The sequence below is a fragment of the Coffea eugenioides genome, chromosome 2 (assembly GCF_003713205.1).
Source record: "Coffea eugenioides isolate CCC68of chromosome 2, Ceug_1.0, whole genome shotgun sequence".
In the NCBI taxonomy this organism is placed as follows: Eukaryota; Viridiplantae; Streptophyta; class Magnoliopsida; order Gentianales; family Rubiaceae; genus Coffea; species Coffea eugenioides.
In genome coordinates this window covers 9,649,284-9,666,020 of record NC_040036.1, presented here as the reverse complement: position 1 = coordinate 9,666,020, position 16,737 = coordinate 9,649,284, and the positions used below count along the sequence as shown (strand labels likewise).

General features: G+C 36.3%; 1 protein-coding gene across 1 annotated transcript; it reads left to right on the top strand.

Annotated features, from left to right (window-relative positions):
• The first annotated feature begins 4,212 nt into the window (after positions 1-4,212).
• Positions 4,213-14,931, top strand: LOC113761933 (transcriptional activator DEMETER). The gene is made up of 21 exons (XM_027305128.1): positions 4,213-4,336; positions 4,946-5,847; positions 6,406-8,229; positions 8,320-8,673; positions 9,267-9,357; positions 9,447-10,474; positions 10,581-10,849; positions 10,937-11,016; positions 11,150-11,234; positions 11,325-11,416; positions 11,486-11,554; positions 11,682-11,718; positions 11,801-11,883; positions 12,087-12,521; positions 12,803-12,839; positions 12,930-12,987; positions 13,253-13,392; positions 13,491-13,556; positions 13,753-13,867; positions 13,980-14,018; positions 14,542-14,931. The coding sequence occupies exons 2-21, from the start codon at positions 5,142-5,144 to the stop codon at positions 14,652-14,654; spliced, it is 5,721 nt and encodes a 1,906-aa protein (XP_027160929.1). The 5' UTR covers positions 4,213-4,336; positions 4,946-5,141; the 3' UTR covers positions 14,655-14,931.
• The last annotated feature ends 1,806 nt before the right edge of the window (positions 14,932-16,737 follow it).

Genomic DNA, 16,737 nt, shown 5'->3' with positions numbered 1-16,737 from the left:
AAGTAAGCAGGCCTATAATTAGAGACAAAGACAAAAGGAAAGTGAGTACTCCCTCCGTCCCACTTTGATAGTCCTAGTTCTTTTTTCACACAGTTTAAGAAAAAATAGTTAACTTTGTTGGAACAATCAATTTAGGTAGCTATTTTCCTAAAATGCCCTCACATTAATTAGAGTACAACTTCATGGGAACTTGAATTGATGGTAAAAGAAGAATCAACTCTCGTTAAATAGGGTAAGTTTATAGTAACAACAACTTACATTGAATAAGGGTATTTTAGAAAAATTAAAATACAACTACATTCTTCAATTGGAAAGTAGACTACAATTTGGGACAGACGAAAAAGGAAAACAGGACTATCAAAGTGGGACGGATGGAGTATATTTTTATGGTATGGAGGAAATAAAAATAAATATGTACGAAATCACTCATTCTTAAAGACCTTGAAACACATTTATATAGCACAAAGATTTAGGCATTCAATCATGAAGTTACATTTAAATATAGGTATAACATACTGTTCATTCTAGTAATTACTATTAGTTACATTTGACTTTTGTAGTAATGATTCCATTGTGAATAATTATTTTCCTTGACTTCTAAACCTGTAGTTTCTTTCATGCATCAATATCACATAATAGAAGAAATTAGTCACTCTTCTTACAATTCATCAAACAGAGAGTTTCCTTTGTCCTTCTCAAACCAATAATTTTTATTCGTGTACTCAGTTTGGCTCAAAATAATAACTTTGAAATTTGAAACCCTCCGAATTATAAATACTATATACACTTGAAAAAGTAATGACTTACTATTCTAAATATCAATTCCAATTATCAAATATTACTGAAGTTCCTAAGTTTTCTAATTATTGTGAAAATTACATATTATTAGTTTATATTTCTAAATCTTTGTGAATATTTGGTACTAACTACTAAAATCAAGATATTTTTTTTGAAGGAAAAAATCAGGACAATTTCAAAACTATGGAGTACCTATAAAACCTATGTGCTCATGTGTATCACACTCCAAATCCCAAAAACATCCAAACACAGTCACATGTAACATATGTTTCAGTGCCCTAACAGACGTGCGGTTGAGCGTTTTTCCTCGCCATTGGGTGGTGTTTTTACTTTTTATTCATTGGTCACGGCCACAATTCTTTGAATAAATGTCCATGTCCCCACTCCCGGCCCCACCATTGGCGCTACATAACTAAAACGGGGATACTACTAACGGTAACGGAGCACTCTAGCTTTGTCTAACCTGCCGCCCCGGTAACAAATAGGGTCCGGTTTCTGGTCCATCTGGACCTGTTTTCTTTATTTTTTTTTGTTTACTGAAATCTCTGCAGTACGGCTGTACGGGTACTAATGACCTACAGATGTCCCACGATTATTATTGTAATTCTTTGAGATTTTCCTTTGTTTTTTGACATCATAATATTTTTAATTAATTTTTTATACACTAACAGTGTATAAATTATCATCATTGAATATATAATAACTAATAAATAAAATTTTTATTTAAAATTTAAAATTTATATATATATCATGTATTTAATAATGATGATATATATACTATCAGCGTATATAAAATTAATTTTAAAATTTAATTCATGTGGTAAGTTTGATGAGAGTTACTTTTAGTGTAATTAAAAAAAATAATGTTCCTGTAATTGTGAATAAATGTAAGGAGAGTCCACCATAATTTACATAGGCGCTGCAGTGTGTCTAATTTTATGACTGTATAGTGCATAAGAATATTCGGCAACGAAGAAAAATAATTGTTATTACAAAAAAAAAAAAAAAATTTATTTTTCTTAATTTTTACACCTTTTGAATCTTGGAGGCCCCGCCCTTTTTAGGAATGCCTAGGATGAGTTAATAGTAATAATACTGACTATGAAACAGTTTATATCTCTCATTTAGTCTTTTTTTAATTGAATTTGTTAATTCGATATTTCAAAAACTCTTAATTATAATTTCACTCGTATCTTTGGTCAATACTTTGGAAAACTCTTAAATGTTAGGCGGACTAAAATGACGTTACTTGTATCCTTGGTAGTAGCGTTAACTGTTAAGTCTCTTTCAACACAAGGCAGTTGGCAAAGTTACTTAACCACTCCCGAAGGGTGAATTTGGGGCACTCCTACAGGACGAAAATGCCCTTCCGTAGCATTGTGAGTAAGAGGTACGAGGCCTTCTCTCAGTGAGCCATGTTTTTTTGTGTCTTCAAATTCAATCAGCCAAGATGGTTTCCTTAAAATCTTCATGCAGATTATTTTATTTTAATAGAAGAATCTTCATGCAGTAATAGTGTTCTTATTCTCTAGATGACTATACTGTAAATACTGCCAAAAGTTTCTACCACTAAGTAACTAATGCGTGATAATAAAAAATAGACCGTAGTAATCAATTATGCGGTTCTGAATAAACTTGTTTATGCAAAATTTATTAAAAATAATTAGTAATAAGTTGTTCACTTATCATTTAATGTAGAATATGCTCAAATGTTTGCTCAAATGTTAAGATTTTATCACTTAACAATTCAGTAATTTAACAAATTCATATTTCAGAAGTTAGATTTTAGATTTCAGTTTTATCAAGCACGCCCTTTGTTTATCAATACATTCGTTGCATGCACAATTAACATATTAGGCATTTACCTCATTTACAACATATATTTTTAACATAGTAAAAATGTGAGTAAATAATTTTTTTTCTAATCCTTGTACTGACCTATAGCCACTTAGCATTGATATAACTCTAATAAGATGCTCAATATTGATGTGTTCATGTATATGCTACTTCAATATTCATTGTTATACAAGCATTATAAAATTTATTTTATAATTCTCTCCTTTTTTTTGTGTAGTGAATGTTTGATAGTTATAACAATGAAAACAATACCAAATAGTGAGTTCATCAATATATTTTCAATAAATCTAAATAGCGAAACAAATTAATAATCGACCAAACAAATAGATGGCAATCATCATATCCTATTTTTTACGGGATATCTAACTTATAAATACGTAAATCTAGTTCATAACTTTCTTATATCCAATTAACACAATCCTTTCAAAATAGCAAATTATTTATAATTGATACAAAAGCATTTATCATTCTGTTTCTCGTTATCACAATTACACAAACAACATAGTCCACAAGAGATAACAGCTCAGAATAATATAATTTCTCCAATTTAAAAAATTGTTGTATGGTAAGTGAACTGTCAATACTTATCTATAAATATGAACAATATAAGATATTGTGTTTAGTACTAGGTTTTGGCTTTATACAATTATCAATTCAATGAACATCTGAACCGCCAAACAATGAAACGAGTAAGCAATTTATAATATGACTATAAATATGCAAAAACAATATAAGATATCGTGTTTAGTACTAAGTTTTGGCCTTATACAATTATCAATTCAATGAACATCTGAACCGTCAAATAATGAAATGAGTAAGTAACTTACAATATGACGATGGAACGATGATTTTCCCACGAGAAATATGCCCTAGAATTAATTACATCCCATTTTACATAAATTTGAAATCTCGTCATAAATTGAGTTTCCCAAAATATCGATTCAGTAAAATTACTAAAGGGATGTGCCCCCGTTACAAAAACCTGACTTAACACACCAATTGACACAATCCTTTTAAAATGGCAAATTATCTATAATTGATACAATCGCTTTTATCATTTTGTTTTTCATTGTCACAATCACAAACAACATAGTCTACAAGACATAACAGTTGAGAATAATATAATTGCTTCAATTTAAAAAATTGTTATATGATAAGTGGATTGTCAATATTTATCTATAAATATAGAGAAACAATCTAAGACGATGTGCTTAGTATACTAAATTTTGGCTTTATACAATTGTCAATTCAATGAATATTAGAACCGTGAAACAATAAAACGAGTAAGTAACTTACAATATCACGATGGAACGATGATTTTCCCGCGAAAAATATGCCCTAGAATTAATAACATCCCATTTTATATAAATTTGAAATTTTGTCATAAATTCAGTTTCCCAAAATACTGATTCAGTAAAATCACCCAAGGGATGTGCCCGGTTATAAAAACCTGACTTAGCAGCCTCCGTGAGCACACACAGTTGGGTGGTGTTTTTAACTTTTAAACGATAAAGTGCAGTCAGCTGTTAGTTTGTTTCCTACCAAGGTTTCTCTCTCTCATTTGCGTTTGTTTTTAGTATCTTCAGTTTTAACGAAAGAAAGACTGACTGGACTTAGCTCTCCGGCATTGACTCGTTCCCAGCGCGCGTCACTGGGGGCAACATATCTCTGCTTGAGATCGGTTAGCTAAGCTCCACCTGATAAATGTTTCCTAATTTTGCTCTGCTGCATTTTTAGCTTAATTTCCTCATGCTTTTCTTCTTCATATATGGTGTGAAATGATTAAAGAACCCACTTAAATAGGTGAATTGCATTTACCAATTAATTACCTGAAAAGATTCTTTATCCAGATTGTTTGCCGGGTTTTATTCCTTTTTGCTGCATTTCATTGATATCCCATTTTGAATTTGGTATTGAATTTTTTTGAAATTTCCATGATCTCTGATTTGCTTGCCTTGATTGATTCTTCATTCTCATTGTCTTTCTTGTTTGCTTTGCTTTCCTTTTTATTTTGCTAGCAAATTAGTTACAAATTGAGAAATGGGACATATCGCTTTCTTGTTTCTTTCCTGTTTTCCTTCTTTTTTCCCCCTTTGTGTGGGTTTCTGCAAAAAAAAAAAGAAGTCTGGAAACTGAATTTGCAGTCATTTATTATGGATTTTTTCTTTGGAAAAACAAAAGAGAAATTAGCGTTCGTTTGCATGTTTAATTGAGTCAAATGTTTAACATGTGTTTTTCATGTTAGGTGAGATTACTTAGGTTCTGAGAATGTTAGTGGCTGATTTGGCAGGTTGGGTTCAGACACTCGGACAGTGAACACATGACTGGACGAGGTTGGCAGAAAAAATCACAACAATCTAGTGATTTTACTGAGAAATTTTCACATTCTTGACAGTCAAAAGTAAAATTTTGATGCTAGAAATTCATACATTGGAGTACAAATAGGGCGAAGTTTCAAAACTTTTCGCGGTTTGTCAATTTTCAAGATGGACTTGGGGAAGGGTTTTCTGATTCCCCAAGAGAATGGAGTCATCAACAATGGGGATCCTTGTATTCCTGTGACTCCAGAAAAGCCAGCAATGCAGATGCGGAATACTGTTCTGGCTGAAATGCAAGGGAGCCTGACAAAGGCCACAAATTGGCAGGAACAGCTTGGAATTCAGAATCGATTTTCCTCAGAAAAGGCAGTTAAACAAACAACTTATCCAATTGCTTGTGAAATGCAGGGTGATCAAGTAGAGGGCAACAACTGGTTGGAATTGCTTGGAATCTACAGTGGAGTTTTACAAGAGACACCAAAAAATGAGGCACTTCAGAATTTCAATGGTGCAGGTTTGCTGGGTCGTGGTGAGCATAACATACAGGATGGTGCTGCAGTCAGGACCAATGGATGCTTCAATCAGAATGCTGGTTCTTATACACAAAATATGGCCAAAGATATTCCTGCTAGGAATAATAGTTCTTTGATGCAGTTGCTCGGGATCAAGAATGCGCCAGCCATTCTCCCTATTGATGGAACTCCAAGCAGAAGCATTCATGGCACAGACAAGTTCCCCTTTACCAGTTCAGATCCTCCAAATCAAAACAAGTGGACAAACTATCCATCTGTTAGCTCAATGCTCCTGCAACAAAAGAGCGCCCTTCCACCAAACCGGGGGTTAATGAGTTCCAGCCTACAACAGATGCCAAGTGGTTAGTAACTGAATCATTTCAGAATTTTAGTAAATGTCATGGAAACAAATTAACTGCCTGGTCATACGACATAATTCTACATACTTTTTCTGACAAGCGATCAAGATACAGTTTCATGAATTTCAGAAAACAAAATCACATATTGACTTTCTACCAATATATTTATTTCTTATTGCTGCAGCAACTACTTTTGCCCAACTAATATAGAAATTGGCCTTTTAATTATAAAAAATAAAGAATAAAAAAAGTTCATTTTCTATTGTGAAGAGATTCACGGAAAATAAAAGAACAAAAGAGAGTAGATTGTTTTGGTTGTTCAGTAGTATATTAATCTTATCTTATCTTACATTTGCAAAAAGCTGACAATTTTATTGAAGGAAAAATGAATAAATAAAAAGGCATCACCTAAGCATGCACTTTAACATTGTTTAGAACAGAAATCTTTATTTCATTTTTCAAAAAGACAATTACCATAACAATGGCACATATGATTCAAAGTCACCAATGAATGGACTTGGGAATCATCTAAGGGATGGACTAAATCATATAATCTCACAGATGGATTTCCAGTCCCTTACCGGCCCATATGCAACTTGAACTCACCACCAAGAGAAGATACTGCTGCATCATCACGTGCAACCAGTTGCTTTCATTTTGCACCAGTCACTCCGGATCAGGGAAATTTGAAAAACCACCAACAGTCTCATATACAGAATTTCTCAGTAGACGAGAGCTTACTACAAGGAAAAGACAAGCACGAGATGATATCGACAGATACTGAAGTTGGTAGCTACTGCAATGGACTTTTGCACAATGTGATAACATCCCCTTCTGCTTCCAATTCAAAGATACTGACGGAAAAGGGTATTTCTGAAGATAATGTTCATGGAGGTATTGACCTGAACAAGACACCCCAGCAGAGACCCCCCAGAAGGAAAAAGCACCGGCCAAAGGTGGTAGTTGAAAAAAAACCCAAAAGGACCCCAAAGCCTACTGCCTCAAAAGCTAATACCTCCAGTGAAAATCCATCAGGAAAAAGGAGGTATGTGCGCAGAAAAGGAACTGATGCCTCAAATTCGGGAACGGAAAATGTATCAAATGGCATTGAGGATTCTGGTGTAAGTTCTGCAGCAAAATCATGCCGTAGAGTGCTGAACTTCGACTTAGAAGACAAGATGCATAACCAAAGTCAGAACTGGACAGGTCACAACCAGACAGATGCACTTCTTAAGAGCAAGCCTTTTGATTTGAACTTAACTTGTCAAGAGACAGCATGGTCTGCAGGATGCGACCCAGTATCAGGAATGTCATCTGCAAAGGAAAGGCAACAAATTGGATGCAGTCCAGAAAACCAACATGGCAAAAGCATATCTAATCTGACTAATTCCAACAATCAAAAACCTGCTGAGAAATCATTGCTTCTTTTCCCTGAAGCATCGTCACCTGCTGCAAGGGATCATACTCTAAATGTCATTGCAAGGAGTCTAAACCTGCAAAATGCTGCAGGCCAAAACAATGACGAGTCTGGGCACAGTCAAGGCCATCAACACAAACTTGGAGATGGAACAGGCCAGATGATCCTTCAAGAAAATACTGCTTCAGCTAAGTTTGATGCAGCTCGGCAGCTGATGTGGCAGACATTAACTACATCTCTCAAGGATACATCACAGATCTACGAGACTAGAGGATCCAAAAGAGATTACTGCCATATTTCTGAGATGACGAATCCCCAATTAGTTGACACAATGCATTCTCAACTTTTGAGTCAAGATATATCAAAGATTAGCAAGCAGAAGAAGGATAGCAGCAAAAATGGCATGGGTACTTTGGAACTTCAGAAGAGGAAGAAATTAGAAAATGAATGTCTTGGAGTTGCATCCAGCATTTCTCCCTCTGTGAAATCTGTTCAAGATTGTTCAAGACAAGTTGAATCTAGAGGCAGCAACTATACCCATGCAAGCTGTTCTTCATCGTGTCAATTTGGTAGACTCCCAAATCCTGACCTTGAAATGCAGAAAAGTTTCCAGAAACAAGACAGTGGTTGCAATGGGATTGCCAGTGATGGATGCAATACTAACACAGCAGTTGCTAATGGTTTCCAGGAGGAAGAATCTCAGTCAAGTGTATGTCTTAGACTTTTGAATATAAGACCCAAGTTTCAAGAAAAGACCGCAAGCAACACAACCGACTGTCTTCTGCATCCAACGCAAGGAGTCTTCAGAACTCCAGGAGATGAAACTAGAACTTCTCCAGTTGCTTCCTCAATGAAAAAACAGACTGGGGTAATTACATCTTCCATCCAAGCATTCAGGAAGAAAAAGGTGCATCCAGAAGAGAATAAGGAAGAGATAGGTTCTCAGCGTTCCTCCAGGAAAGCAAAAGGTATTAAGCTATTTTAATGAGCTGCACATATTTCCAATAATTTATAAATATTTAACTCTAAATAGCAGACGTCTGTGGTATCTGGTGTAGGCCAAAAGGAAGAACAGAATTATGCAGCTGCAGTTGAGGAAATTACTCACCTATTGGAAGCGCTAGAAATCAGTAACAGTGGCAATGTAGTTGCAAAAGAGCAAAATGCTATTGTTCCTTACAAAGGAGGTGGTGCAATTGTTAGCTTTGAAGATCCTATAAAAAGGCGCAGGCCACGGCCCAAAGTTGATCTTGACCCAGAAACAAATAGAGTTTGGAACCTGCTAATGGGAAAGGCTGGAAGTGAAAGCACGGAACCAACGGACATGGAAAAGGAAAAATGGTGGGCAAACGAAAGGCAAGTGGTCCGTGGTCGAGTAGACTCCTTCATAGCGCGAATGCATCTTGTTCAAGGTATCAAAGTCTTTGAAAAACTATGCTCTGAGATCATACGTATATATCTTAACTGCTAAGTACAATAAGTCACTTTCATTCTCCACTCGTTTCTTCAAATGGTTCTTTAATCATAGCCAGATGCTGTAGCATAGAACTAAAGCTCGTTAGTCATAGAAACTTAAAATGTTTCAAATATGATATTTAAGAGGTGCCAATGCAAAATACTGGCAAGATAAAATTGACTTCAACAAGAAGATTAACAGAAGGAACAAGAAAAAGGCTGTAACTGATATTACCACCTTCAAGCATCCAATTGTTTTTGCATTTTACTTGACATAGCTCAATTGAGGTTAGAAGACTTGTCACCACATATTAGGCCAACAGGGAGCATTTATCCAATAGATACATGTAGTGTACAGGGACACCAATTTTTGCGATACTGTATGTTGTATTAATGGGTGCATTTCAACATCTTTAAACTTAACAAGCTTTTTGGTGTTCCTTGACATATCATAGAAATGTTGCATTATTCAAAGACAAAAACATGATTTACCTTGCTCATCTGCAAAGTTATGGTCATAAGACATGAGACAAAAGCATTTCTTTCACAGGAGATCGGCGCTTCTCACAATGGAAAGGATCAGTTGTTGATTCGGTGATTGGTGTATTCCTCACACAGAATGTTTCAGACCATCTTTCTAGGTAAGCTGACATCCTAATAAAATCTGAGACACCAATACCAAAACCAGAGACAAGTGCCATGAACAATAATTCCTTGTCATCTTCTGCAGCTCGGCTTTCATGTCTCTAGCAGCCAAATTCCCTCTACCATTAACAACCTTCAATGCAAATTGCTGTCAGAATGGGGCAATTACTTGGATTGAAGAACCAGAGGTTCAAATAATAGATCCAGATGGCACCATCACATATCATGGGAGAATGTTTAGCCAGCCACTTTACAAGCGAAACTCCATGACATTAAGCGCATCTTCTGAACGAAGATCAGATAATCTCATTTCAGAAACAGTAAGTCATTTGGCAAATGACAATACCAGTGGAACAGAGGAAGAGGTGGTTTCTTCACAAAATTCTTGTGACTCTTTTCTTCAAGCCACTGAAGATATACGATCCAGTTCAGAGTCAGAAGTCGAAGATCAAAAAATCAGGTGCAACTCCAACAAGAATTGTAGTTCAGGAACTGTTCCTAAAACGGAAAGAGCTTCTAAGTTCAAGCAATATCAATGTCATGGAATTACAAATTCATTTCTGGATCAGAGCTCCATGCCTGTGTACCAGCAACAAGAAAATCCACCATGCATCACGCAATACCCTAGTTCAAATGATGGCAAGAAAGCGCATGCTAACCCTTTAATTTCTGGTGTCCTGTATCAGCAAAGAACATTTTCTTCTTCTAGTGGTCCTTGGTTGAACAAGGCATCAGTTGCTGGGGTTCATGGACCTTGCTCAGTTGGATCTTTGGGACAAAAGAGCATGTCTTCTTTTCCCCACAGATCGGTTGAAATCGCCAATAATGCAGGTGTGGCCCATTTACCCAAGAAGATGGGAGGTGCGGAAGGAAGAACAAGCAGTTCAACTATCCAAGAAACAGGAAGTGTAACTAAGCATGCAATAGCAATAGACCAAACTGTATCCCAGAACCAGCAACATAAAGATGATTTGCAACCAGGATCTCACTTTTTAAGTAGCCAACAATCCATCAGCAGTAACCAAGTAGAAGCATCCAAGAGCTTTGAGCTGGATGGTAGGTCTATGATGGAGCCCAAAGTCCCTGGTGAAGCAGATGCCCAAAGGCAAACTGGTAAAGTTTATAGACCTCCTGATGCCTTTTTTTTTTTTAAATTTTTCATTCAGTACCTTTTGATAATTGCAGCGATAGGGAACTTAGTTGCGTATCAATGTTGCAGGCCATTTAGGTTCTTCCAGTGAGCTGCTCGGCAGTATTGGCACTAAGAGCTCAAATGCAAGAAAGAAAAAGCAAGAACTAGAAAAGACAAAGTCATTTGATTGGGATAGCTTGAGAAAGAAGGTATTGTCAAAGGGTGGAAAAAAAGAAAGAAACAAGGACACCATGGACTCACTGGACTATGAAGCTCTACAAAATGCTGATGTTCAGACAATTTCTGAGACTATCAGGGAAAGAGGAATGAACAACATGCTAGCTGAGAGAATCAAGGTAGGGATAAAACCCAATGTATTCTTGTAGCTTACTTGATTAGAATTGATACATTTACAATGACGATATTGTGTCCATATGCTGCAGGATTTCCTCAATAGACTGGTCACAGAACATGGCAGCATTGACCTGGAATGGTTGAGGGATGTTCCAGCAGACCAAGCAAAGTAAGTTCTTCAAAGAATCCACTAAGAGCACAGAATGACAAGGACCAATATTCATCCTCATAGCTTCAGTATTTGGTAGTAATTGATATAGACAATCATGTTTTCTTGCTTTCTCAATTGTACCAAACTTCAGGGATTATTTATTGAGTATACGCGGTCTGGGACTGAAGAGTGTGGAGTGTGTGCGATTACTAACACTCCATCAAATTGCTTTCCCGGTAAGGTTCATTCATCCACTATTCATGAATTTTACTTCTGATAGGGCATTATAAATTTATCACAAAGAACCTTGATCTTGGGTTTCTTAGGTTGATACAAATGTTGGACGAATTGCTGTGCGTCTAGGATGGGTCCCTCTTCAACCACTTCCTGAGTCATTGCAGCTGCATCTTCTCGAGCTGTAAGTGATGCTGCCAATCAATATCCACAATGAATTATTATGAAGGATACCAACTGCGTTTTTGTGCAGATACCCCGTACTAGAGTCAATCCAGAAATATCTTTGGCCCAGACTTTGTAAGCTGGATCAGAGAACTTTGTAAGTTCCTTAATCTTTTCCTGAAACATTTGTCACTTTGAAATTATCCTCACATCAATGAAACCATTCTTGGGACTTTCCCACCACAGATTTCCCTTGACTAATATAGGTTTTGGTCAACCTGCAGGTATGAATTACACTATCAGATGATTACATTTGGAAAGGTATGTAAAGACATTTGTTTCAAAGTTTGTTAGACTCTTAACGTTTGCAAAGACTAAGTGTCTACTTATAAATTTGACATAGGTTTTCTGCACAAAGACCAAGCCAAACTGCAATGCATGTCCATTAAGACCAGAATGTAGGCACTTCGCAAGCGCCTTTGCAAGGTAACTTATCAAGTGTTTCCAATAATGATCACCTACTATGGAACTTTAATTAAGCAACTTTCTAGAGAGAAAAGTGAAACATGAAATACCTCAATAGTTGTGCATCTTCAATGGAGGGTAGGAACCACTCAACCATGCTCTATAGTCCAGCACACGTCCTCACATGCATTTAATATATGACATAAACAATAATGTGACTGCAGCGCAAGGCTAGCCCTCCCAGCGCCAGAAGAAAGAAGCATAGACAGTTCAACTACTTCTGTTGCCAATGGAAATGCATCTATAGTAGTGAAGCCCATGCTGTTGGCTCCGGCTGAAACTAGTGAGGGTTTGGAATCACAGTACATTAGGACCAGCTGTGAACCAATTATTGAAGAACCAACCACACCAGAACCATCCTCTGAAGTGTCAGAAAGTGACATCGAAGACATGTTCTATGAAGACCCTGATGAAATCCCTACAATCAAACTCAGCTTTGAAGAATTAAAAATGAATGTGGAGAGTGTCTTGCAAGAGCAGAATATGGAACTTCAACCGGGTGACGTGTCCAGAGCTTTAGTTGCTTTGGATCCATCAGCAGCTTCAATTCCTGGACCAAAATTAAAGAGTGTGAGTCGACTACGAACGGAGCACCAAGTGTAAGTTTCTGGGAAATAAAACCTAGCTCTAGAAGCATCAGAACATTTATTTTTTCTTCTTTTTTTTCCTTCCTAAAATCAGATTCTACATATGCTTATTTCTCTTTTGCCTGCTTGCCATTGCAACTGCCGACTCTGATAAATTAGCACAAAGTAGACAAATTCATTAAACAGTTAAAGGAGTCTTTCTTGTTTCAAATTTAGTAGATAATAGAATAAAAAAAATTCTTTGATGGTGTTTATTGCATATAAATATGTATGACCCTTCCAATTTGCTGCAGGTATGAACTTCCAGATACACATCCACTACTAGAAGGGGTTAGCGGCTATCTCTTTTGTTTCTTCATTTAAATATTGCCCACAGCAACTAAACTTGATTTGTATTGACCCACTCTCTTAAACCTTCAGATGGATAGACGAGAACGTGATGATCCAAGTCCATACCTTTTGGCAATATGGAGTCCAGGTAGAATGTACCTTACCAATAAATTTTAACTTAGACTCATGTTGTCATAAAGAATGTCGATGGAGGGTCCTAAAACTGCTCCAGGAAAAGAGACTAAACTAATCCTACATATCTCAAAGAAAAAAGATGCATAGAAAACAAGAAGAAAATGGACAAGATGAACAGGAAGCAAGGGTTCAAAAAGACCAAATTGATATTGAAATTCATCTTTTGACTCTGACATAATTGATGATTTGATCTTTTATTCTGTGAACCACTCAATTAGGTGAAACTGCAAATTCAACTCAACCTCCTGCAAGTAAATGCAGCCTCCAAGGATCAGGCAGACTTTGCAATGAGAAGAGTTGTTTTATGTGCCATAGTACAAAGGAGGCAAAATCAGAGACAGTGAGAGGCACACTTCTGGTGAGCAAAAAAATGTGCTAGACAAGTAACCAGAGTAACTACCAACAGAGAAGTGATTCAAGTGCTACTTTTAGCTAAAGATACCTGCCTTTTTACAGATACCATGCAGGACAGCAATGAGGGGTAGCTTCCCACTAAATGGAACATACTTCCAAGTTAATGAGGTAACTAAACTATTGATAGAGAGTAGTTACACTTGTTGCCTGCTCATCAACATCTTGCATGCCATAGTAGGGAGTTCATACCTGCCAATGGAGTCCTTAAATTTTTTCGTGTTATCTAAAGATGGTACATACAATATCAGGACCAAGAGCACCGTGAGCAAGTAAAATTACAAGTCACATGATTTATTATTTTCAGATGTTTGCTGATCATGAATCCAGTATGAATCCAATTGATGTTCCAAGAGACTGGCTATGGCAACTTCCAAGGCGCACTGTGTACTTTGGGACATCTGTCACGAGCATATTTAGAGGTATAATGGAATATTATTGATCCGATATGAATTAATCACTGGTCCAATACCAAGCTTTGGAATGGTGAAAAGCAAAAAAAGACTCACAAAAGGATTTTCTCATGTTTTCCAGGCTTGTCAACTCCTGTAATTCAGCAATGCTTCTGGAAAGGTATGATTGCTTCTTAAATGCTAAGAACAGATATAATAATGCTCAGAAACTCCTCTGTCTAGTCAATACAACTTGACAGTATGCTTATAGAAGGAATCAGCTACAAACTAAACGGCCATGTAATGAGTACTAATATTCTCTTTCATTTAGCAATTGTGTCTAGAGATCATTTAACATGTGCAGTTAAACTTGTTCATGTCTGATCTGCTACAAGATTAGTTAATGGACAAGTCAGAGGAGCTTATCAAGTCTCATTCACACTTTTATCACGAATATATGCCACGTAATGAGTACTAAACATTCTCTTTGATTTAGCGATTGTGTTTAGTCAGGATTTAACATGTGCCATTAAACTTGTTCATGTCTGATCTGCTACAAGTTAATGGTCAAGTCAGAGGAGCTTATCAAGTCTCATTCACATTTTCATCAAGAATCTATGCCATTGCTCATTGATTACCTTTGATGAAGATATCAAGGCCTGTCATCCCCTTTTTCCTAATATCATTCAAGTATCATTTTGCAGGATTTGTTTGTGTCAGGGGATTTGACCGGAAATCTAGAGCACCTCGACCTCTCCAGCGCAGATTACATGAAACTGCAAGTAAAATCACCAAGAATAAGGACAAAGGCAAATAAAAGGAAGGGTACTGCAAAAGATACCAGTTCGGAAACTAACCAAAACTTGTCCATAGAAAGCAGAGGAATACAGCTAAGTAGGATTACAGTCCATAACCATTGTTTGTACATTCAATTGTTTCATCTCTATGTGGGAGATGCAGCTTCAGATGTAACTGAGGCGGCATAAAGAATTTTCCAAACTTGGCGAGAATCCCTTGAAGCAAGGGTATTAGATGTAGTCACAACTCAATTTTCTCAATATAGTGCTCCAATTAAATGAGCCAATTTTTCTCAAGAAATATCAGTGGCAAGAGGTACAAGAACTAAATGTTAGACCAACTATTATCTGTTCATCTGCACAAGATATAACCAACAGCCAAGAAAATAAACATACTTTCGGCATGACATGAATTTAGTAGGGTCAATCAGAATTCAAGTAGTGCCAACATATGCACCCGGCCAAATCCCCCACTATAGTATCTAGTATCTACCAATTACAAAGTTGGCATAAAACCACGCTTGATGAAATTTCTGTACTTTATGCAGGAATCTCCAAGGTCCGTGAACAAGAGTTTAGGATTTCTAACATCGGGAAAAAAAAAATTTTAGGATTTGTTCATAATGTAGACACCTTCAAGAAATAACAATTTTTCACTGCAAGATTCAAATTGTTGAAACCTCCGCATGCTTGAAGTTACAATCCAGACCAAAAAAAATTACTGACAAAAATTAAAAATCTAGTGGAAAACACTACGTGCAATACAAACTTTAAGCGGTAATTGTATCATGTAGACAACAGAAAATTGGAAATTTACCAAGTAATTTTGCGTTCGAAGAACTCAGAACTGATTTTTCATTTTTTGGGGTCCTTTTTTTTTCATTTTTTTTCCTGTCGATCCATCCCCCTGGTGGGGAAGGGGGGAAAGGGGGCTGCCCCTTCTAAAGTTATCCCTTCTTCCTTGTCCCACGAAACAGCAAATTATGGTGGGCAGATTTTATAGACAATCCAAGTCATGAATAAAACCATGTACCGAATACCGGAAAGAACTGCTGCAAATTGGATTTCCTATATTGCCAACTGACCATAAATTTCCTCCATTAATAACCAGATTCGCTACCTTAATCAGATGACAAAATTCAGGTACTCAAGACAAAAGTGCTTGTTTTTCGGTGCAGAAAAGTGCTCGCCGGTTTCTTGAATGTATACCCTTAATTCATTTAGCACAAAATTTTTATGATACACCATATCAATTCCAACATTTTTAATACATGTGTTCTTGAATGTTTTCGGGTCATTGCGTTGCATGGTAGGACTGGAGATTTAGTTCTAGATTTGGCTTCCCCTCTTGAATGAAAGCTCAATTTAACATTAGAATTCAAGATTTAGTTCTAGATTTGGCTTCTCCTCTTAAATGAAAGCTCAATTTAACATTAGAATTCAAGATTTTGAGATTTAGTTCTAGATTTGGCTTCTCCTCTCAAATGAAAGCTCAATTTAATATTAGAATTCACGATATTGCTGTATTTATTACATTTTTTTTTGTTTTCTGTGTTTCTCAATAGATTTTTTTTTTTTTTAAAAAGGAATGACTGTACATGAGATGCAATGAACAATCCAAGTTGAGGTGGCACTACTAATTATCTTCACAAACATTATTGATTATGCAAATCTAGGAAACTCACAAGAAGGTGGGTTACTATTGTTTCTTTTTTGCTTGCAGAAATACACACAGTTTTAATTAAAACAACACCGACTTAGGTTATACATTTTGTTAGTGCTTCTGGGACACTATAACGATTGATCTTCGCTACAGAATTTAACATGCCAAATTCGTTACAAAATTATGCAAGAGTCATATGTTTCTTGGATTTCTGTTTGAAAATTGATCTAGACATTTTAAAAAAAAAAAAAAAAAAACTTGCCTTGGTGGTCCAAATCCCACTATCTACCATCAAAATTATTAGAACTGAACAGTTGATCATGCCCATTTTCCGATTAGATCCCCAAACAGCTATATCGGAATCACTGTGGATTCAAGTAAATGTTGAGATGTTTGATAGGACATGAATCATATGATCAAGTCAGTTTCTGTACAAGTAC

Excerpts from the sequence above, each read along its gene's own strand:
- LOC113761933 (XM_027305128.1), top strand. The coding sequence starts at position 5,142 with ATGGACTTGGGGAAGGGTTTTCTGATTCCCCAAGAGAATGGAGTCATC. Across the intron at positions 8,230-8,319 it reads TTCCTCCAGGAAAGCAAAAG|GCCAAAAGGAAGAACAGAAT; the intron begins GTATTAAGCTAT and ends TATCTGGTGTAG. Across the intron at positions 12,988-13,252 it reads TTTGGCAATATGGAGTCCAG|GTGAAACTGCAAATTCAACT; the intron begins GTAGAATGTACC and ends CCACTCAATTAG.